At 49.3% G+C, this 21,634-nt stretch overlaps 11 protein-coding genes; 7 read left to right on the top strand and 4 right to left on the bottom strand.

Moving 5' to 3' along the window:
* Nucleotides 1–156: 156 nt before the first annotated feature.
* On the top strand, nucleotides 157–1,980 carry FFUJ_10459 (uncharacterized protein; the record flags this gene model as incomplete). XM_023569246.1 has 3 exons in its annotated part: nucleotides 157–303; nucleotides 396–508; nucleotides 564–1,980. The coding sequence occupies 3 exons, from the start codon at nucleotides 157–159 to the stop codon at nucleotides 1,978–1,980; spliced, it is 1,677 nt and encodes a 558-aa protein (XP_023436488.1).
* A 476-nt stretch (nucleotides 1,981–2,456) lies between these two features.
* On the bottom strand, nucleotides 2,457–3,698 carry FFUJ_10458 (probable endothiapepsin precursor; the record flags this gene model as incomplete). The annotated part of the gene is made up of 1 exon (XM_023569245.1): nucleotides 2,457–3,698. One exon carries the CDS (start codon nucleotides 3,696–3,698, stop codon nucleotides 2,457–2,459), a length of 1,242 nt encoding a protein of 413 aa, XP_023436487.1.
* A 1,078-nt stretch (nucleotides 3,699–4,776) lies between these two features.
* On the top strand, nucleotides 4,777–7,332 carry FFUJ_10457 (related to nitrate assimilation regulatory protein nirA; the record flags this gene model as incomplete). XM_023569244.1 has 6 exons in its annotated part: nucleotides 4,777–4,917; nucleotides 5,008–5,613; nucleotides 5,669–5,982; nucleotides 6,079–6,366; nucleotides 6,416–6,845; nucleotides 6,982–7,332. The coding sequence occupies 6 exons, from the start codon at nucleotides 4,777–4,779 to the stop codon at nucleotides 7,330–7,332; spliced, it is 2,130 nt and encodes a 709-aa protein (XP_023436486.1).
* Nucleotides 7,333–8,118: 786 nt separating this feature from the next.
* FFUJ_10456 (related to chloroperoxidase) lies at nucleotides 8,119–8,953 on the top strand (the record flags this gene model as incomplete). XM_023569243.1 has 4 exons in its annotated part: nucleotides 8,119–8,203; nucleotides 8,250–8,456; nucleotides 8,503–8,799; nucleotides 8,847–8,953. 4 exons carry the CDS (start codon nucleotides 8,119–8,121, stop codon nucleotides 8,951–8,953), a joined length of 696 nt encoding a protein of 231 aa, XP_023436485.1.
* Nucleotides 8,954–9,347: 394 nt separating this feature from the next.
* Nucleotides 9,348–9,704, top strand: FFUJ_10455 (uncharacterized protein; the record flags this gene model as incomplete). The annotated part of the gene is made up of 1 exon (XM_023569242.1): nucleotides 9,348–9,704. The coding sequence occupies one exon, from the start codon at nucleotides 9,348–9,350 to the stop codon at nucleotides 9,702–9,704; it is 357 nt and encodes a 118-aa protein (XP_023436484.1).
* A 677-nt stretch (nucleotides 9,705–10,381) lies between these two features.
* FFUJ_10454 (uncharacterized protein) lies at nucleotides 10,382–11,356 on the top strand (the record flags this gene model as incomplete). The annotated part of the gene is made up of 1 exon (XM_023569240.1): nucleotides 10,382–11,356. The coding sequence occupies one exon, from the start codon at nucleotides 10,382–10,384 to the stop codon at nucleotides 11,354–11,356; it is 975 nt and encodes a 324-aa protein (XP_023436483.1).
* Nucleotides 11,357–11,730: 374 nt separating this feature from the next.
* On the top strand, nucleotides 11,731–12,495 carry FFUJ_10453 (uncharacterized protein; the record flags this gene model as incomplete). Its single annotated transcript, XM_023569239.1, has 1 exon — nucleotides 11,731–12,495. One exon carries the CDS (start codon nucleotides 11,731–11,733, stop codon nucleotides 12,493–12,495), a length of 765 nt encoding a protein of 254 aa, XP_023436482.1.
* A 222-nt stretch (nucleotides 12,496–12,717) lies between these two features.
* Nucleotides 12,718–13,550, bottom strand: FFUJ_10452 (related to 3-oxoacyl-[acyl-carrier-protein] reductase; the record flags this gene model as incomplete). XM_023569238.1 has 2 exons in its annotated part: nucleotides 12,718–13,389; nucleotides 13,437–13,550. 2 exons carry the CDS (start codon nucleotides 13,548–13,550, stop codon nucleotides 12,718–12,720), a joined length of 786 nt encoding a protein of 261 aa, XP_023436481.1.
* An 847-nt stretch (nucleotides 13,551–14,397) lies between these two features.
* On the bottom strand, nucleotides 14,398–16,030 carry FFUJ_10451 (related to TPN1 Pyridoxine transporter; the record flags this gene model as incomplete). XM_023569237.1 has 3 exons in its annotated part: nucleotides 14,398–15,295; nucleotides 15,346–15,569; nucleotides 15,623–16,030. The coding sequence occupies 3 exons, from the start codon at nucleotides 16,028–16,030 to the stop codon at nucleotides 14,398–14,400; spliced, it is 1,530 nt and encodes a 509-aa protein (XP_023436480.1).
* Nucleotides 16,031–16,671: 641 nt separating this feature from the next.
* On the bottom strand, nucleotides 16,672–18,063 carry FFUJ_10450 (related to integral membrane protein PTH11; the record flags this gene model as incomplete). XM_023569236.1 has 5 exons in its annotated part: nucleotides 16,672–17,163; nucleotides 17,210–17,373; nucleotides 17,422–17,779; nucleotides 17,835–17,907; nucleotides 17,987–18,063. 5 exons carry the CDS (start codon nucleotides 18,061–18,063, stop codon nucleotides 16,672–16,674), a joined length of 1,164 nt encoding a protein of 387 aa, XP_023436479.1.
* Nucleotides 18,064–19,628: 1,565 nt separating this feature from the next.
* Nucleotides 19,629–21,594, top strand: FFUJ_10449 (related to alcohol oxidase; the record flags this gene model as incomplete). XM_023569235.1 has 3 exons in its annotated part: nucleotides 19,629–20,032; nucleotides 20,094–20,650; nucleotides 20,702–21,594. The coding sequence occupies 3 exons, from the start codon at nucleotides 19,629–19,631 to the stop codon at nucleotides 21,592–21,594; spliced, it is 1,854 nt and encodes a 617-aa protein (XP_023436478.1).
* Nucleotides 21,595–21,634: the final 40 nt, after the last annotated feature.

Genomic DNA, 21,634 nt, shown 5'->3' with positions numbered 1-21,634 from the left:
TAGGATTAAACGCTCTGAAACTCCTCCACCGAAAGTGAACAGTTCACTCACAACGCATCCCCCTCCTCGTGTCATCTCGGGCATTTGGCTCGCCTTCCCCATACCGTCAGTCACGCCACACTCTTTCGGTCCCGACAGGGTAAATGCGTGCGAGTGATGGAGCAGACGATAGCTCTCAAGCCTAAACCTAAGGCTTCTGCCTCTGCCTCGTCTTCTTCTAGTGGTGGCGGTGTGCAGCCCCCTCGCGGCGGCGACCCGTCAGCATCTCAGATCGTCTCGGTCCCGGCCAACAACAAGCCACGGGTGAGCACAAAAGCACAAGATTGCCGCTAGGGCAGACCCGTTTCATGTCGTCGGTGGCTTACTTACATGTTTTATCTTTTGGTCGCCTTTAGATCCCGAATGCCAATGTGGCTGTCCTTGACATTGCAGATCGCTCGGGCCAAAATGCCGCTAAGAAGCCAAAGACCAAGTCTTTCAAGACACGTACTGGTTGTAAAGAGTGCAAGTTCGTGCAGACAGAAGAGACAGACAAATACAAGATTGTTGCTAATATTATGCAGACGCCGCAAAGTGAAATGTGATGAGGGCAAACCAATCTGTAACCGGTGCAAGGCCGTCGGACTAACATGTCATTTCCCGCTGAGCCAATCCGTCAGCTTCAACACCACAGCTACAGCCGTGGCGACCACGCGTGCAGCACCCCAGTCCGACACACGCATCCTGGCCAAGCCAACCTACATTCTCTCGCTCTTCAAAGACCAGACGCAATATGACATGTTCTCCACTTTCCTCTGGTCCAACGAGCAGGGCACTACCCTCCCTCACAACACCTTGGCTACCATCACGCCTCAGCTGGCCCATGAGGATGCTGCTGTCCGTGAGACGTGCTGTGCCCTAGGTGGTGCCGTCAACGCCTTCACGCAACCTACCATTGACTCTGTAGCTGCTGATAAGGCGCATCAGCTGTCACTTCAGTACTATACACGTACTGTACGTGCTGTAACGACTGCTACCTCTACACTCCGTGCGCTGCGTAGTGTTACTCACGTGGCTCTTGTTTTTCTCACCTACGATATCCTTCGCGGGGACATGCACGCAGCTGTTCTGCACCACGATCACGCTGCTCGTCTTTTTGAAGCATATCTCAGTAAACGAAGTGCCCAAGAAGGTGTATCTTTATCAGATTTAGTATTTGATGACTATGAGAATGCCCTGTTTGACATGATACAGCGATTGAGTACCTACCCCTGGGCCCTGAGACTGGGTATCACCGGGGACACGGACGAGTTCCTAGCCGCGAAGCGATGCCTGGGAAGACACAGATACTCCATAGACAAAATGCCCTCTTCATTTCACGATTTGGATCAAGCGTTGCGATGGTGGGATGTCGCGCAGCATCACCTAGCTCATCATCTCTTTGACGACGAGAAAGAGACGACAAAAGCAACATGGGAGAGAGCCTTTTCGGTCCTTTCAAGCTGGCACAACGGTTTCGTGCTGCTATACCGCTACACGCAGCAGCGTAAAAACGAGGAGCCGCACAGTTACGTGACAGCCAGTGTCTTTGAAGCACTGTACCTGGAGTGTCTGTCAAGTCTCCACTTACAGCTCAACACGGATGCAAAGGTGTTACCCGACGCGAAGCCCGTGTACCGCGAGATCATTGCCACGACGCACCGTATACTCGGCGAGCTAAAAGGGTCGCAAGCAAACTTCCGCTTCATGGATAACAACGTGATGAAGCCGTTGTTTGTTGTTCTCTTCAAGTGCAGTGACCCTGAGATCAGAGAGGGCGTCAAACAAGTGCTGCAGCATGGTGTCGCAAAGTTTGGGAGTGCATGCCTTGCTGGGATTGTACTGGGCATGATGCACATGAAGAGCGAGCATGTTCCGCAGATATTGAGGAACGTTGAGAGAGCGGTTGGATGGCATTTGACATCTGTTGGATGCGGACCTGGAGTGATCACCGCTGTTTAAAATTGCATAGATGCTGATGAGAGCGTGATTTCATAGAATATACGAAAGTCATGATAATGAGAACAAACACTTGGGTTGAATATTTGCTGGTGTTGAGTACAGTGTAATTTCGGATCCGATGTCTAGTGCTGAGCGGACATGGGAGTGGTTTTCTTATCTTATCAGAGCCGTTATCGTAGAGACTCCTGCATGTGAAAAAAGGTACATCGTGCTTACTGTGGGTCCCTCAGAGGTACTTCTCAACTGGAGAGACAACGGAGACAATTAGTGGAAGCCATGCCCCTGCATAAGTGGAGAGCAGCACACAACTCGTCTTTGTGCGCGATTTCTTGATTTTGTGTGTTTGCTCAACTTTGTGCATTTGTGCACAACACAAAGACTGAGCAGGCAGCATTGCATTATCCACTGCCAACATAAAACATGTGTATATAGAATGATAAAAGAGTGTAATTCGCTGTGATATCTATAACTTTTCCCTACTCAACTCCAACCAAAGTTTTCTTCGCAAACCCAATCCTCGTCTTCTCCGTATCAAACACCACAAAAGCCGCCTTGAGCGCAATATCACCAAAGATATTGATATCACCCGCACTCGATTGCAATCCACCATAACAAGTCCCAACCTCTCTCTTCCCCTCCTTCCCCCCCGGGACAGGTCCCTCAAGCGGTGCGAAATTCATGTAAGCACCCGGGACAGTGATACCAGTCTCTCCCACGTAGAACGTAAAGTCGGGCATTTTCGTGTCGCACGGGAAAACGTAGCCTCCCGCTGTTGCGTCGATTTTGGCACCGTCGATCTGGGCATAGTACGCCTTGTTGACTGCTTCGGGGAGGAACATGAGTGATGTCCCTGTGTCGGCGATGGCGGTGATGGGGGTCTTGGTGACATTGCCCTTTCCAACGGCATATCCCGTTGAAGTGAATGTCCACATTCCCGTCGATGGATTGACAGTCGTATACGTAATATCCCCCTCATACGCTGTCTTGTTGATGACGCCAAAAGTATATGTGCCTGGGGCATCATGCTTTAAATCCGCGGTAAAGACCCCAGCTCCATGCTCTGTTTTCGCATTGTCAAAGAATGTCTTTTGTTTCTTTGGAGTAACCGTATTGATAGACCTGAAGCCCAACCCCAAGAGACCGTCTAACTCCTCCTGCTGCGCAAAAGACTCGTGTACTTTGTCAGCGACTTGTACCGCCTGAGCCTCCACTGACAGGCCGCCGATGGAGACGGTATCTTTCACAACATGGCCTGATGCGCCACTTCCATCACCATACTCGATCGTCCATTTTGCACCGGCCATCTCCTCACAAGTCTTGGAATTGGAGGCATTGTATCGGTTGCTGCTACCGCCTGCAGTAGCTACCTTTGAACCATATACCCAAAGATCCGATGATCCTGTATCAAGATCCATCTGGAATGTTCTTGGAGGATTTCCGATTTGAACTGGTGTCAACCACTCGGCATTATTCTCGATAGGTTTATTGGCGACGGTGCCGGTACTGTCTCGACGAGCAAGCAATGAGCTTTCGAGGTATTCCGGAAGATCGATGTGATATTTTCGATATATCTTGTCGAGAGCCGCAATTCCATTGCGCTTATATACGGGATTTCGGACTTGTTGAACAGAATGTTCACTTGGTGATGTAACAGTCGGAAGGCCAGCAACCAGTGTGAAAGATGCGAGCCCGCTCGTGAGAACCGAAGAGAACTTCATTATAAAGGAGAGTAGATACAACGAAAAAGAAGAAACAGTCAAGTGAACGTGCCGTACAGAAGGAATGGCTACAGCGAAGCGTACATCAGAACCAAAAGCCTCTCAACAAGGGGAAGAACAAAAGCTCATATACTCTCGCACTCCCAACAGATCGGAACTCCGCATTCTGGAACTCGGGATGAAAACTGCAAAACTTGGCTTTTTGTTAGTCTCACAGAACGCGTCAACCGGCACAAGGGCCCCACGAAACGGATGAGTTTTGGAACAACCATATTGGATACCGGGTTGCAGCGTGGGGCGATCAACGGCGGAAGAGAATGTCTGTGGCGTTTAACGTGGGTGGGTTGGCTATGAATCGTGTTGTGGGTTGGTTGTTTGTACTGTACGTCAGCTTGGTGGTGGAGGTTGACACGCGGCTAGTCAGGGCGAGGTGTTTCATGAGGTGATACACGGGAGCTTCCGCCAAAACAGTCACGACAAACATTTCCTGGATGGAATCTGAAGGACGAGACTAAGCCTTTGGATTATAGCTGTTTGACATCCACAAGGGAGATGAGTGAACAGATCGAATGCAACGATGAAAGACGTTGGTCTGCGATGGGATCCAGCGGGATCCTCCCTGTAAAAATGTTTCAACTCCACTGAAAACGCTTTTGACGTGCCCTGCATTAGCGCACTGGTTAGTCAGTTAGTGCGTGGACTGGAGAGCCCGATCTACGACAATCGCCACATCCCGACCTGGAGCGAGCCAGGGTTACGAAGTCAATCACAAGGCCCGGGCCCAAATATTCCGAGGAGAACAGGGAGGTTAAATGCTGCCCATGGTGCTGTCCATTAACCCTTCTTTCCCATTACATCACAACGCAGCAGCCCCTCGTAATAAAAAGCAAAGATAGATTACGTAGAGGTATAGAGGACGTCACTGACTGGTACCTGAGACATTTCCAACGCATGATTGGTGAAAGAAATTTCACGTGAGGGCTCTCCAAACCCCGCCCTTTCTTCATCATGAACGTGCTAGTCTATACTCTCTACAGCACTCGGTTGCATTAGTAAACCTACTCACTCACTGTCGAACATGCCTCGCAGTCTGTTGCCAGGTCCGGCCCCTGAAAGTCTCCATGTTCTGAGTCAGAGTCCACCACTGGTCCCTAACCTGGGAAGACGCCGTAAAGCCATCACCTTAGCCTGTGAACCATGTCGGCAACGCAAGTCCCGAGTGCGCAGTTTCATGTTGTCCTAGTGTGCGAGACGATGAGTTAACAAGGTTTTCTTCTAGTGCGACGGCGCCAAACCTCGGTGCTTACAGTGCGTCAGACGAAGGACCGCGTGCCACTACCGTGCTACCCTTGAAGAGCAGGGAGCGTACCAGGAACTCTTCCGTATTCTAGCGACAAAGCCAATGCATGAAGGTACTGATATTTTGAGAAGAATTCAGAGCGGTCATGATGTTGAGTCGATACTTGACCATATTCAACGTGCAGACCTTCAAAAACAGGCACATGTAGTGCCGAATCACTATTACCAGTATGAGTTCCCTTATCGCAAAGAGATGCCTAGCTTTTTGATCCAAGAAGGGAACCAGTACCTTGATTCATGGCTGTATAAGTACTCATTAGGTGAGGCGAGGATATCAGATGGTGATAATCCGCCGACAGAGTATCCTATAATTTACGAGGCTCCGTATCATGCAGCCGAAATGGTTGATCCTCTCTTAGACCATATCGACGCACGGAAATGGACGTGCATCATCGATGATAATAAGCTATTACGGAAGCTACTAGAGACGTATTTCATGACAGAATACCCTTTCTACCCAGCCTTCCAAAAGAACTACTTTCTAGAAGACATGGCAACAGGCCGAAGCAAATACTGCTCCTCTCTTTTAGTCCATGCAGTCCTTGCATCTGCTTGCGTAGGTAAGACCCCGTAGTCTACCAGGCCAGTCATTGCTAAAACGTTGTCTTCAGCACGGCTACTCGAAGATGAGTCATCGCTCGCAGTTCTGGAATCCTCGGACTCTTGGGTATCAGTTCCTTGCAGAAGCACGCCGACTATGGGAGCTGGAGATTGGCAATGCTCGACTTACGAATATCCAGGCTGCGATTGTCCTGTCGATTGTGCATGATGCCAATGGTAGCGATGAGGTGGGGAGATCTTATCTGACCCAGGCCGTTGCGGCTGCGCATGCAATGCATCTATTCTCTACGCCGACCACAAATAGCGATGATGTTGAGTATAATGCGAGGGCCTTCACAGCATGGGCGTTATTCGGGCTACAAGGGTAAATCCCGCTTCCTCGCCCCATGACGAAGCTAACAGACAATAGCGTCCACAGTTTTCACGTGTTCAAAGCACCATTACTATCCATGCCTCCTAGCATACAACTATCTACTCAAGATGACTGCTATGGAGACTTCGGGCTGCGCTATCCATCAGCGAAGGGACCCGTATCGATCAACTATGCCAATACCTTTCGAACATTCTCTGAGTTCCGAGTTATCATGAATGATGTTGCTGCTGTGTTTTTCTCGGGTTTCAAGAATACTCCAGACACCATTGTGGACAGAATCAAAGGTTTCTGTATCCGTCTTGACAGCTGGTATCGAAATCTTCCGCCAGGTCTCAGAGCAACAGAAATCACTTTTCCCTGGCAGCTCAAGCTCCAGTAAGTTTTATTAACCGTTGAGCCCTTGACCTATGCTAAATCTCTTCAGTATTCACTACTACAACCTTACTGTATACCTCCTGGAGACACTGCGCATGACAACAGCTCCCGCACTGGTTGACGAAAGCGTCCAGAAGGTTTTGAGCGGCGCCAAGATAAAGATGGAGACGTTACTACGCTTATACTATCAGCGGCACGGATTCGAGTCTTACGACATATTCATCATAATTCTGCTGGCCTTTGTAGGTTTCATGCACGCAAAGAACTTGGAGAACTCTGAGATGGCAGATCTCGAAAGCCGAAGATCGACTGTCGTCCTTGTTCTCAAAGGTCTTGGAGACCAAAGCATCAACTGTTATGTGGCCAAAGTAGTGCTTCGTCTACTAAAGGGCAGCATTGGAAGTGAAAATAGCTTTCTTCTCAAAGAGGTGGATATTGTAGAGGAAGGGGGTGAGGAAGACAGGGCAATGGAGGAGCAGGTGAATTCATCTTGGCCCATTGACCTGGAGTGGATTGACGTTGATCCAGAGAAAAATAGATTAGACAATGTCATCAGGAAGACAAAGGAGCTAGAATTCTGAAGATACATTTCCAATAGAATCATCTTATGTTTAGAGCTCAGCTAGGTTGGTAGCTAGTTGCCTCTTACGATGCAAACATGACCCCAACGATCTCGATGCTCGTTATTTTTGTTACACTACCGTCGCCAAAGCCGTGCGCGCGGTTTCTTTGAGCGCACCTCTCAGTGCAAGCCATGCGATAGGCCATCAGCCGGGGTCCTTCAACATCGGCCACGGCGGTACTACTTGTATCCCCCTACTAGCATTCTGCATGTTCAACGCCTGCAAGAACGCCAACAACAATCGGCAGAGGCGTTCAGTGGACATTCTGCTGGAGCAAGATACCGTAAAGTCTCTGCTTGCTGACAAGAAGGCTTCCGACGGAGACTTTGATCTTGGGGATTAATTGATTTTATCATCCGGGAGTTGGAAATGCCGCGGACTTTGAAGGATGTTGAAATTACGTCCGAGCATTTCCCTGGTTTGCTGCAAATAGTGTGATTGGTATTTGGATCAAGACCAATTACGAATCAAAAATAGACGTCTATCCGCTCACCTATCTTCAAAAGACGAATTAGACATGCAAGCCGAAACTCTATCGGATCAAATCCCATCTTAAACTTATAAAACCCGTAAATATCTGCAGGGCACCACGAGCTGCCTTTCCGAGTAATTCGCCCTAGGCTCGCCCTCAGGGAGCAAGAAAACACCGGTCCTTGATATGGGGTGTCAAAATAAACTTAGCAAAGAGCTCCCTAAGCTTAGGCTAGATTTACCTAAGCATTTTTATTACTTAGGGTCAAGGTCGTAAATTTTCTTTCCTCCCTAAGGCTCGGCTCACCACCCGGACCCTCTATCTCCACAACAAAAGGGGTCCAAGCATTAACATGGCGTTTTAAGATGGTAATTACAATCGCTACTATTGGCTCATCTCCGGACCTGCATCTTTCGTCCGAGTCGCGCGGCGATTTTGCACCAATCTCGCGACTCCAAACCAACGGCTTCGTCCTGTTTCTGCAAGTTCGCCCGTGAGCCTCGGCATTGACCGTCATAAATTGGAGGGAGCTAAAATAGAATGTGAAAGATGATCGTCGCTCAGGGGAAGATGGATGTTGATAAAATGTCGTCAGGAGACTGTCCTTGCTTGTGATCTTGGTTCTGTATCCTTTGAGCTTTGTTGGAAGATATCACGATGCTTTTTAACGTTGCTTTCTTTTGCTCTGCGGCTCTGGCTGTTAGCGCCAGCAATGAATGGCGTGCACCTACGGCCTCTGATCGTAGGTCCTATCATACCGATCGGTAGATCGTGGCTAATAATTACAGGCCGAAGCCCTTGCCCCATGGTGAACGCGGTCGCCAATCACGGATATCTCCCTCGTGACGGCCTCCATATCTCGCTTGAAGATCTGATCGTCGCCTTCACCGACGCCATCAACCTCGACCCAGCTGCGACTACCCTTGTTGGCACAAAGGCTCTTACCACTGGAAATAACGGAACCTTCAACCTCGATGACCTGAACAAGCATGGAGGTGCGTATCCCATCTAGATCACGACGCCACAAGCTAATCGAAGTAGTCATCGAGCACGACGGCAGTCTGAGCCGCGCCGACATCTTCTTCGGCGACAACCACAGCTTCAATGAGACCATCTGGGCCGCCACTGCCTCTCACTTCACCGAGCCAACCATCTCAATCGCGACCGCCGCCAAGGCTCGCAAGGATCGCCTCAAGGCTGCTGAAGCTGCCAACCCAGAGTTCTCGCTGCCTGCCGACCTCCAGCAGTTCAGCTTCATCGAGACTGCACTTTACCTGTCTGTCTTTGGAAATTTGAACGATGGAAATGCCAAGACTGAATGGGTCAAGACACTGTTCCGTAAGTACGCCCGTTGAGTATATCGTAAGAATGCTAACGTTATGCAGAGGAGGAACGCTTGCCTTTCGAGGAGGGATTCAAGAGATCTGACGACGTGATCACTGCTGCTGGTATCCTTGGTCTCGTTGCCAAGGTCGCTGTTGCTAGCATCTAAGCAGATGCAGCATGGTTAGATATTGATAGCAAATCACTGAGTATGTCAGCTACCTCTGGCATGTGCCTTTCCTTTGTACTGTTGTGACGGCAGAATAGCTCGGCTTTTAGCTTATGACCGACATTTTGATGAGAAGTGACTCGATTTAATGATAATTCCATGCTATGTCGAAAAGCAAGTCCTTGTTCAATCAGAGTGACCAGAAAACGCCATGTCACTCAGCTATGCAGCTTACGAGTTGCATTTTCATGTAAGCCCTAGCAAACCTCGCAGATTAGATCTGCACACAAGGTAAAGAAATGTTGAGATCTGTTCTCATCAAAACTCGTCCGTGAATCACAGGAGCCTTTTCCTTATTCTTGGTAAAACAAGTTCAGCCAAGCCCACAATCAACATGCCCTCAATCACCGCCGTAACAATCTTCATCTTCGGCCTCAGCGCCTTCAATCACGGCGTCAGCAATCTCATCTCCCCTCGCAAGGCTCTCGCGGCAAAGCAGCTCCAAGACTCAGCCCTCCCCGCACTCAACGGATTTTCAGTCGCTATTATCGGCATCGGCATCTACTACATGCTGGCTGCCTACCAAGAGAATCGCGGCTTTTTTACTCTCACCTTGGCACGATTTATTTCGGCCAGAATCTTTTGGTTGCAAGGACCTGCTTGGAGAGTAATTGCGACGTGGGAGGCATTTTCGGCTGCACTTACGGCTGTCGCTCTAGCTTATGAGGAATACCAGGGAATGTATGCATAATGGCCGAGTAAAATGGGATTAGACGAAGATTTTGAGTATAGAGAGCCTGTGTTCGAATTCGTGAAGTTTGGGTTTAAGCAAATATCTGGGCTTAAGCTTGTATTTAAATGTTTACATCATGTAGCGAAATAGACCTGGGTGACAAGCCTCAGAGAGCAAAAAAACCTCTGACCCTCGACTTAAGCACTAAAAAATGAATCTTCTAAAAGTCTACTTTCTACTAGTTAGGATACAGGTCTTGAGTTTACTCTACCTAAGGGAGGAAAGAACACTCAAGACATTTATAAAAAGGGATAAAAATATTTAGATAAATCTAGCCTAAGTTTATTTTAATACTTTATATTAGGGTCTGGTGCTTTCCTACTTCCTGAGGTGACGTGTCACCAGCGCCCATGTAATGTTTCAACTGAAGCAAAGCTTAACCTCTGACGGGTTTCATGTAGCCAAACAGGTCCAAGTACGCACAAATCTTAATGAATAAGCCTTGAAAGGTTAATTTGTTCGCCAAGCGACTCTAACTAACCCATAACTATATAAGGGCTACTTCACTGCTGAAAGACCCTGCCAGCCTGTCGACACAGACAAGAGACACTGCTTATATAAAGTCCTCAACGAAAGGTTGAGCTCGTCTAACAGTCCCATTTCGCCCTGCCCGAAGGCCAAAACAATTCTCAATCATGCAACTGCAAAATATTCCTCTAGAGCTACGCCAGGCGATATTGGGGCTTGTCCTCACAGCTCCAGTGGCACCATCAAGTCCCTCAGAGAGCCAGCATGGTCAAGATCAGCTCCTTCACTCTCTTCGAGATATGAGATACGGATGGAGGCCTAGGGGCGTTTGGCAACAGGCGCCCAGGAACAAATCGTTAAGCCTGCTTCTGGTCCGCAAGCAGTTCTACGTCGAGGTCCAGGACATCTTCAGATGGCTTTCGAATAACTATCACGTTGATATCATGCTCGTGAAGAACTATGGGTTCTGGCCTACATGTGATATTGCAAAGCGACCGACATCACGCTACATCGACAAAGTAACATCGACTATCCGCATCTTTGAGCCTACCGACGACCTCGACGATCGTTTCAAAGACAGCTTGAGCTTCTCAGGCGGAGATGCAGGACCCGGAGGCGCCGTTTGGGCCATTTATGAACTGCTCGTAAGCTTGATTCAGCATGGACCTGGATACCTCGGTCTCCGGAATAACCAGCGCTTCGTCATCAACGAAATCGAGGTGAATGTCGTCGCTCCAACAAACGGCGCCGCTCACACCAAGCTCTCTTGCAGGGATAAGGACAACCCCTGGTGGCTTCGCTGGAGTTGTATCGAATACACAAAGGACCTGGTACCTGAGGAGCGACTCGCCAACTTCATGACTTCTCATTTGGACGCCGTTTTCAGTGTAAGAACTGATACGATGCCATACTGTCAAGAATTGTACGATCACATCATAGAAAGTATCACCTTTCAGCTCAACGGACAGGAGTGGAAGAAGAGGCGAATAGACGAGTATCTAGAGAAATCCCATCCCTCGACATGGCCGCAAGATTATAGAAATGGTTGGCGCCGCAAGACCTTGAAGACAAGACAACGGATGCGGATGATTCGTAGGAGACGAGAGAAGGTGAGGAAAGGTCTGGAGCTGGATGATCAGTAACCCAAATAGGTTTCGTCTCCTACAGGGAGTGAGTAACGAAATTCCTGGAAATCATCTGATGGACGTTATTGACGGATGATATGAGAATAGACACCTGACAATATAGACATGTTCAACACAGCAACTAGTCTTATTCCAGGTCAAATCTTGCAAAGATAGGGCGGATCGAACCTTTTGCAAGATCTAGTTATATACAAGATACTTCTAATTGACGTTCCATTGTGGAGATCTTTACCTGATCAGTTTCGGACTGAACGGCTGAGAGAGTCATCATCAAAGTAACGGCATGACGTATTCGACCCGATATTTAAATAAACAGACAGAAGACCACCATTCGACAACAACTTTAACAAGAAACATCCTCAACTCACAAAATGGCGCCTTCAGGTCTCGCAATCATCATTGGCGCCGGTCCAACAAGCGGCCGCGGCATCGCTCGCGTTCTCGCCCGTAATGATGGCGGTAATCTCGCTGTCGCCCTCTTGGCCCGCAACCCCAACAACCTCAACAGTCTACGCGACTCACTCCGTAAAGAAACCAATGGAGTTCTCCATTCTTTCCCTACAGACACTCAGCCGGAGAACCTACGCAAGGCGTTCAAAGACATCGCCAATCACCCCGACTTCAAGGATCTCAAGCTAAAGCTGGCGATTTATCACGTCAAGCACGCCAGCAAGAAGCCTTTCCTCGAAGAAACGCCCGAGGGGTTCAATGAAAGCATGCAGGTATACACAACCGGTGCAGTAGTCTTCGCCCAAGAAGCTCTCAAGCTTATGTACGAGCAAAACGGCGGCCAGACCCTTCTTGCCGATACAAATGGTGCCAAGAAAGGCACAATTATCTTCACTGGCACCTTGGGTGCTATGCGCACAAACACCGGCTATGCAGCTTATGGGGCGACTCGCGCCTCTGCTAGAATGGTCGCTCAGGCTATCGCGAAAGAGCATAGCAGGTTTGGTGTTCAGTGCGTTCATGCTATAGCGAATGGAAGGATTACGGATGAGGATACTGAAGAAACGAGGACGGGAAAGCATATGAGGGCTGAGGACGTTGGACAGACTTATTTGTGGCTTTCGCAGCAGCCGAGTTCGCTTTGGGTCCATGAGTTGGACTTGAGGCCGGCGCAGGAGTCATTCTAGGATGTTGAAGTTGCGGATATGTCAAAATCATGATGGTTTTAGTGCACTCCTGAATCAGAAATGTGCAGTTGACTAATGTGTGATTTGTGATTTATGAAATGAGGCTATTGGGACGGCGATAGGGGCATGCATTTCCCATGAGCATCATATTATTGTCTTCCTCAACTTCTAACCTTACTAGTAATTATTTCAGTCGTACTACAGTACCGAGTATATGAGATACTAATACATCTCCAATCCGCCACTAGCAGACAACGCCTGTCCCGTGATCCATCTACTCTCCTCCGAAGCCAGCCAAGCAACAATCTGCGCAACATCATCAACCTCACCCAACCTATTTCCTGCAGCCGTCTGCTTCTTCTGCATATCAATGATCTCCTTGGGAATATTGTCCAACAAGTCACTCTGAACAGGTCCAGGGTTGACCGCATTGACCGTATGGCCCTCTTCACCCAGCTCAGCTGCCCATGAGCGCGTAAGTCCTTCGAGTGCAGCTTTGGAGGCGCAGTATAGAGAGAGGTTCTTGAAACCGCATCGGGCACCTACGGAGGATATGTTGATGATACGACCACCGCCTGAGGAAGGAAGATAGGGCTTTGCTGCTTGGAGGAGGAGGAGAGGAGCACGAACGTTGAGGTAGAAGATTGAGTCAAAGTCGGTTGTCGTGATGTCAGCATGAGATTTGACGACTTCCATGCCAGCATTATTGACAAGAATATCTATTTGAGAACCAAATGCAGCGACTGCTTCTCGGACTATCTCAGCGGGAGATGACTCGTCCTTGAGATCTGCTTTAACACCAATGCACTCTGATGGTGGATCGAGCGATGCCATTTTGTTGGACAACTCCTTCACCAGCTTTTCACTGCTTGGGGAAGTGTATGTAGCGACGACCTGTCATGCTCAGCAAGGTTTAACGACACTTCTGGGAGATTTCTCACCTTTGCACCTCTTTTTGCAAGCTCATAAGCAAAGCCAGCACCAAGGCCTCGAGAAGCGCCTGTAACGATAGCGACCTTTCCCTTGAGAGTCTGGAAGTTTCGTTGTGAATCCATGGTTATGACTGAGTGAGAATGATTGAAGAATGATCAAGTCAGCAGCAATTGGACTTCCAATTCGACGTCCACTTATACACGGCTGACTGGAATCTTGGCATTATGATCCTTCTGGTTCCCTGTTTGGTGACTTGCTGAACGCCGATGTTAATGGGGATGTGACGCAAGTGGGCTTCGGCGATAACTTCAATGTCAACCATGATTGGTTCATTAGTGGGGGCGACATTTCGGCGTTAACACCAACAATAAACGTAATTCTTGCTATAGCCGATGATTGTCCCAAAGTACGAAACGAAAATTTTATCATCATATTTGTCTATCTTTCAGTGAGATTTCTATCCGAACAATTGTAAAGAAAAAGGCATGACGAACATATTAACGCAGAGCATACATTTGCACTCCCTATTGTCAACCCTCATCTAAGCGTTTTCACTACTCAATGGTAAGTCAATTGGTAAGACAATCAAATAGTGATAGTCAAATAATAGCTGCTGGTATCATCATGTTTCACTCAGTCCGCGGAAGGCCAGCCCTCTACCGGGGACGTGCAAGCTGCAGTCCCAATGATTGGGATGGACAACGATTGTGAATCAGCATGAAGCGACGATGCATTAAGGATACATGTTCATTGCGAAGTGGTGAGAATGGACCCGATATCACGTCATGATATGAGTCCGAGGATTGGATTCAACAACTCGACTGCCAGGTTGGTAGCAATTACAGTAGATCGTAGATTTTAGCCGAACCGAATGCAGAACGACTGTCTTGATATTCGGTGATCGAGTTATTAGATTTAGAGTAATCCAGTTACAAATTTTACCCCTCTCAAATTCCCGGTACGCCGGCTTTATCGCTTATAAATCTTGAGCTCAAAGTATCGCAAGATGGGGAAGACAATGATAGCGAATCCGCAACCCAGCCACATTCCCAAATCCGCATTAGAAGCAGCTTTAGAAACGGGTCCGATGTACCAAACCTGGGACATACCGACAATAGCACCAACCCAACCGATGATGAAGCTTGCGAGCGCAGCAAGACCAACGGGAAGATAGTTCTTGTCCTCCCAAGCAGTCCAGTCAAATCCCTGGCGACCTCGGAAGAACCAATGTTCCTCCATGACGATGCAGATCATAAGCATGACCCAGTATCCCATCAGACTGACAAAGTTCTGGAAGACGACGAACAGGCTTTCACGACCAGCCATAGCGAGGACGAGCGTGATGACAGACATGACAGTTGACCAAGCCCATCGTGGAACAGCCTTAGTATATCGGCCAAGAACCTGGCATCCAAGAGAGGCAGAGTACAGGGATGGAGTGCTGTTGGCAATGACACCAAGGGCGATGACAACAGAGCAGAATTTACCAAAGCCATGAAGAGGACTATAAGCCTCAACGATGAGAGCACCAGTGCTGATGGCATTGGCATCAGACCAAGCCTTGTTATCAACAATACCAGTAGCAAGACCAATGGCGATGAGATATACAAGGGTGAAGGACACTGTCAGTCCAGTGACGGTGAGCAAGAAGACCTTGAGACGGGAAGTGCGTTCTGGGTAGTAGACATAAAAGTCGGATGCTGCAGCAGCCCATGAGTTGGGGACGTAGAAGCAGAGGGAGAAGAACGACAACCGACTGGCAGCGAGAACATTGCCAGAGACAGTAGGCTTAGCGGCGGCATTGAAGTTAGGCCCAGCGACGCCGATAAGAACAGCAAGGACAACGACCTGAGCGATCCAAGCGTATCTGTGCCGCGTCAGTACATGTGCATGCATAAGAAATGGAAGGAGACGTACCGTTCATAAGTATGGAAGATCCTCATGCCAAAGACGGCGACGATCCATGAGACGATAGCAACGACGATAACGCCAACCAAGATGGTCATGGTACCGCCGCTCACAGCTGACAAGACCTGTCCGCCGATGATGCAGTCAATGGTGGCATATCCGACCATGAGAACGATGTTGAGGAACGTTGGGAGCTTGCTTGGCCAGTAGCCCATGAAGAATCGCAGAACAACCTGGTGTAACACATGTCAGTCAACACCATCACCGATGAAACAGTGACACTCACCATGGTACGATTACCGCTCTGAGGTCCCCAAGTGGCCATATACGCTGTCGAACAAGCACCCAGAATCGTTCCAAAGACAGCAAGTAGTGCACTATCAAGAAACCCCAAGCCAAAGACCATGGGTCCGAACAGACCTGTCGCCAGGTTGTTCAGCGACAGATTGGCACTGAACCATAGCACCGCAACCTGCAAGTCAGCAGCACTAGAAGGTTCTTGACGCTCTTCTGGGAGGACACGCTCGATACCTCGGGCTTCAAGCCCGGCGAGGCCTTCGATGCGATTATTCAGCTTCTGGAAGGAGGAGAGGGAGATGCTAGGGGGGTTGGAGCTTTCATCGCCCGTAGGTGATGAGCTCACGGTCGCTGACTTCTCATGCGTGGCTTCTACCGTGTGCGTTGGGAGAGACATTATGAGGTCAATGGCCGCAATGTGGAAATTAAACAGGAGGGAAGAAAAAAGGAAATGTATGCACGGCACACACAGAGTCCGTGTGGTATAGAGGTTGCGTTGCAGGAGTTGAAAAAGGGAATGCAAACAGAGTTTGTTTTTGTCTTGCAGATACTGAACCCTTGTAAGATGTCTCGGTTGCAGTGAACGGATGCGAGTGGGAGGCGGAATGTTACCGACCTCTCATTGACGGTAAAAAGCTCATACATGCAAGCATGTATGCATGCTTGACTCGCCCATCATCCAGGGTATTGGTGCTGGATGTGGCTTGAAGCTGATAACAAGGGTTCTTCAGTCTAGGTCCGTTAGTCCATGTGGTTAATTTAGCAATGAAACCATCCCCCGTGTGCGCTAACAGAAACGGGTTTAGAAGGGAGGTAAGGATCGGTTGGAGCGGAACCGTGATGGCTACGCCGCGGAGCGGGAGGGAAGGGAGGGAAGGGGTCTTGAATCTCCATTACGGGCACTAAAAGATATGCCGGTTTTATTCTTGGCGATAAATCACTTGGCGATGAGGGAATAAACATGTTCATAACCAAAGTAAAGTCATTGTAAGTATTCATCCTAGTCTAAAGTAATACACAATTGGTGAAATGGTTGGTCTATGTCTGCTTCGAGCTAACCTCCACGCTCGTAACCACTGTAATCTGCCCACTGCGAGCCCTCTCGTGCTGCTGCGTCCCACTACTAATCTTCGCTTCAGCGCGGTACGGCCGCTGCAGCAGATCCGGTCCATGCTGGTCCACCAGCTCAATCTGGCTTCCCTGCTCGGGCGAAACGTCAGTGCGCACGACGCCATCCTCATCCTCCAACTTAGACCAGATTGAAGGTTTGCCTGACAGCGGGTGAAGACCTTGAGTTCTCCGTCGCGCTGAACCTTCAGGGTATGAACCATTACGGTAGGGAGTGTTGGGGTATGAGGAGGGGTCGGTGGAATCGCCTTTGGAGCCGAGAGCCAGACGTAGAACGGGCCAGCAGAGTGGTAGGCTGCCGACCCAGAGGGCGACGCCGCCTTCTGCGACGTACCAGTAGAGAAAGACGTAGGAATTGGGGTTGCTGAAGTTGTAGTAACGATTGAGGACAGCGGCGAGGATCTGCACAATTAGCGCATGTCAAAGAGGGGTTGGAGAAGAAGCTTACATTGAACAAACCCAAGCCAAAAACACAGCACAAACCAATCTTGCGCTTCTTGGGGAGACTGATGTTGATGACGATCGGAATCGGTAACAAGATCAACATGATGTCGCTGGCGATGTTGCAAGCCGTCGCAAAGATCATATGGTTGTAATACGTCGCACATTGCACTGTCGTCATTAGCTCAATCCCTCCCCAGCTCTCAATCGCAGACTCACTCTTCTTGGGATTAACAGGAACAGACCAATACTCTGGCGTAGGCGAACACCAAAAGAAGACAAACATAAAGGTGACGACGATGTACGTCACCGCGCAAAACGCAGAGACGAATCGCACCGCCCATTTCTGTCTTATCGATGTGCCCTGCGTCAATCTCGCGTACAAGAATAACAGACAAGCTTTGATGGTCCAGGTACAAGTGAGGGCGAATATCTCGAGAACAAAGGTCATTTTACTGCCGATAATGGCTTGTTGTCGTCCCTCGGGGGTGAGCTTCGCGGCGACATCGGCGGGCATGTAGTTGCTGCCATTCTTGGCGACTTCGTTGATCGAGACGACGACTCCTGTAAAGTTGATCTACGGCCCGAGTATCAGTAACGGATTGTTGGTGAGTTTGATGGGTGAAACGTACGAGGGCAAAGACCATGAGATAATCTTCAATGGCGAGACGACTCCATTTTCTAAGTTTCATGCGTCGTGATATCCTGCAGGAACAAACATGTCAGTCAAAAAAACGCCTCAAAAAGCCACGCATGGTGATGGATGGATGGATGGATGGCTTACAGTCGACACACAACGACAAAGAGACCCAACACCCATAGAACCCAGGACTCAACCAACAGCTTGTGCAGAAAATCCATAGCGAAAAATAAAATGAATGAATGAATGAGTGACGGACGCTGCTGTTGGCTGCTCCGGAAAGATGAACCTAAATGTCCTCCCGAGTTCCAAGATTCGAAGCACCCCTGAGTTCTGTCCTGTCCTGTCAAACGATAAACTTTATCGCCGGCGCGGTAAAATGGCACGACGAACATGGTGGTGAACCCAAAATTACAGGAATAATCTCAGTTTGACAGGAGGAGGGCAGGGGGGCAGAATGCAGTCTGCATGGCTAGTCGTTTCCCCTGCATTTTTCCTTTTTCCCTCTCTCTTTGCATTGCATTCATACTGGGATCAAGACGCTGGCCAGAGAGTTGCGCTTAGATCGGCACGTCAGAAAAGCATGGAGTTGGAAGTCAGTTACTGGAGACGATCGAAGTGATAGGCAGTAGTTAATCGGACTCGATTCGAGTGACAGTGACGATCTTGATCTCGGGATGTACAGATTCCACCAAAAGCCTCAAAAGCCACGAACAAAGACCAACAGCCTGTTGAACAAGCTCCCGTTTCGTAGCATCGTTCCGTAGCTCTCCCACTAACCGTTAAATCCAGGCTAGACGCGGCAGATAAAGAAAAAAAAAACCACCACCGGAAGTGGCTTGCACCTAATACTCAAAACACCCAATATTGCAAAGGAACAAACCGCTTGATAAGGTAAGTATGGTCCGAGACAATCGGCTCCCACAAACGGCGCAGCCACGCTGGCTGCGGAACGAAAAGAGAAACGAGACAGTCGACAGTCGAAACTCTGTCTTAGCAGATCCAATTACCGTCTAAATCCTCCAGGATCCGGTGCCCGGCCCGCCTCCGACCCCTGCGCGGGCCGTGGGGGGTGATCCCGGCTGGGCGAAAGCTTAGAGTTTTCTTGTCATACGATGGTGGGCGGGCTAAAAGCTAATCTGCCCCGTTTTCACTAACGTAATAGAGATCTAGAAGGGACCTTTTTGGGGGGCATGTTTAATGCTTGGGTACACGCGCGGCAGTTGAGAAGGCGATGGATAACTGTTACGTTGGGGGTTCAAAGTATGTCGGATTGCGTGATTCTTTGGGTTAGTAATTCGCAGCTAATAAATCGAGGGACCCTTTTCTAATTAATATTGCTCGTGTAATGATCGTGGCTCGTGGATTGGATCCTGGTGCTTTCTTACAGGAGCCAATCATTTACGTATCCAAAGAGGAAGCTAATAACCAACGGAATATTCCATCGGGTCGGGAGACTCGTAAATGCAGGTAACGCCTCATGAACCTAGTAGACTTGTACCAGAATAAAAAAAAGCAGCCAGGGTTCTCGGTTCTGTCGGATCTCGTTCTGTAGAATCGCTTGGCGCTGTTATCCCTTTACCCCGTACCAAGAAATCAGCACATTCCCCCAAACCTCACTCACTGTAGGGGTTTTATTGGCTCGTCTAGCAGCGGGGGTTGTTTCCGCGCTTTTTTCCGAAATCTTCAGCAATCTTCCCGCTCTCACAAGAGGCGTTATAACTGTCTCACTTGCTTGGTACAGTAGCACCGCACGATTCTACACTAAAAAAGAGAATCATCAACCATGCCCGTCAACCCCTCTCTTCGCACTGTTGACCAGTTCACGCAACTCGTCTTTGACTTTGTCGTCATTGGCGGCGGCACAGCTGGACTAGCGGTGGCAGCGCGTCTTGCTGAATCCGACCCATCATACACCGTCGGCGTTATCGAAGCAGGCGGTCTTGTACAGAATGATCCTGATATTGATATCCCGGGCCACTACGGTAGGAACCTTGGAGGGAGCTACGATTGGCACTTGGAGACGCTGCCTCAGGAGGGTCTCGGGGGAAGAACGCTTCCGTGGCCGAGGGGCAAGTGTGTCGGCGGCACAAGCGCCCTGAACTACATGGCATGGAATCGCGCTAGCAGGGATGATTACGATGCCTGGGAAGCTTTGGGTAATCAAGGTTGGGGCTGGGATTCTCTCCTGTGAGTTTATGCTTGTTTTATTGGATGCGATGCCGAAGCTGATTCGTTCCGTTATGTAAAGGCCCTTCTTCAAACGCTCTGAGACATTCCATCCTCCTAGTGAGAAGCTCCAGCGCGAGTTTGAGATTGCTCATGATGCAGAGACCTTTGGTGATTCAGGTCCCATTCACATCTCATACCCAACCTCGTATTCACCATCGCACGCGTTATGGCACAAGACGCTTAATGCGCTTGGTGTAGAGACTAACCCATCTCACGTCGGAGGCTCAAACGTCGGCGTTTGGACATGCGTCAACGCCGTTGAGCCGAGCGCCGCGCGAAGATCCTACTCGATAGACTACGCCACTGGATCGCGTAACCTGCACATCCTTACCAACGCCACGGTTGACGAGATTCTCATTAACCAAGCCCTCGTAGCCACTGGCGTGCGCTTCACCCACGGCGGCGCTGAGTATGATGTTTCAGCTAGACGCGAGGTTATCCTCTCAGCCGGGAGTGTCAAGTCACCGCAGATCCTTGAGCTTTCGGGTATAGGAAATCCCAGCGTACTAGGTAATGCTGGTGTGAGCGTCAAGGTTGAGAGTCCGCAGGTGGGGGAGAATCTGCAGGAGCATATTAGTGAGTGAGAAGGTTTTTGGGATCGGCGTTTTGCTAATTTGCGTTATCTAGTGCTTGCGACGATCTTTGAGGTTGATCCATCGCTCGCTAATCGGGATGATCTTGTGAGAGATGAGAAGCTTGGTGCCGCTGCGAAAGAGGAGTACGATACAAAGGCAGGTGGGCCTTTGACCGTGTTGCCTGTGTCTCTTTGCTACGTTCCCTTCGCTCATTTCGTTCCGAAAAATACTCTTGCTGGTCTTCATGAAGATGCAGACAAGGTATCCGTGTTTGACTCGGACAAGCAGGATATTCTTCGTGAACGTCTTGATGGAAACTCCAAGTTGGGACAAATTGAGTATATCTTCGACTTAGGTAACTGGAACCCTAACTTCAAGGGTGAAGAGGGTAAGAAGTACGGTACTATGCTGCAGATCTTGCAATATCCCTTCAGTGTTGGGTCGATCCACATTCAACCAAGTGAGCACGCTACAGCTGAGGATGCACCGGCCATCGACCCAAAGTACTACGAGGGTCCCCATGGAAACCTCGATATGGAAGCTATGAAGCAGTGTCTTCAGTTCGTCGATAAGATCGTACACACAGCACCTCTGTCAAACATAATCCGCTCCTCGGCATCCCCTTCCGCAGCAGCTCTCAAGGATGACAAGCTCTTAGGAGACTGGGTCACACAAAACACTATCACTGACTGGCATCCTGTCGGAACATGCGCCATGGGCGGTCGTGCTGGTATCGAAGGCGGTGTCATTGATGAAAGACTTCGAGTCTATGGCGTGCATGGCCTGAGAGTTGTTGACGCAAGTGTCATGCCGCTGCAGATCAGTGCGCATATTCAAGCTACCGTTTATGCTATCGCTGAGAAGGCGGCGCACATGATTATTGAAGATGCGAGGAGTGCGGATAGGGAGGGCAGAGAGTTGCTGACGAATCAGGCTAGACTGTAGATGAGGCTGGTACAGTAGATAAGCAGTATAATATTGTTAT

The sequence above is a fragment of the Fusarium fujikuroi genome, chromosome FFUJ_chr10 (assembly GCF_900079805.1).
Source record: "Fusarium fujikuroi IMI 58289 draft genome, chromosome FFUJ_chr10".
NCBI lineage: Eukaryota > Fungi > Ascomycota > Sordariomycetes > Hypocreales > Nectriaceae > Fusarium > Fusarium fujikuroi.
This window is presented reverse-complemented; position numbering and strand designations above follow the sequence as displayed.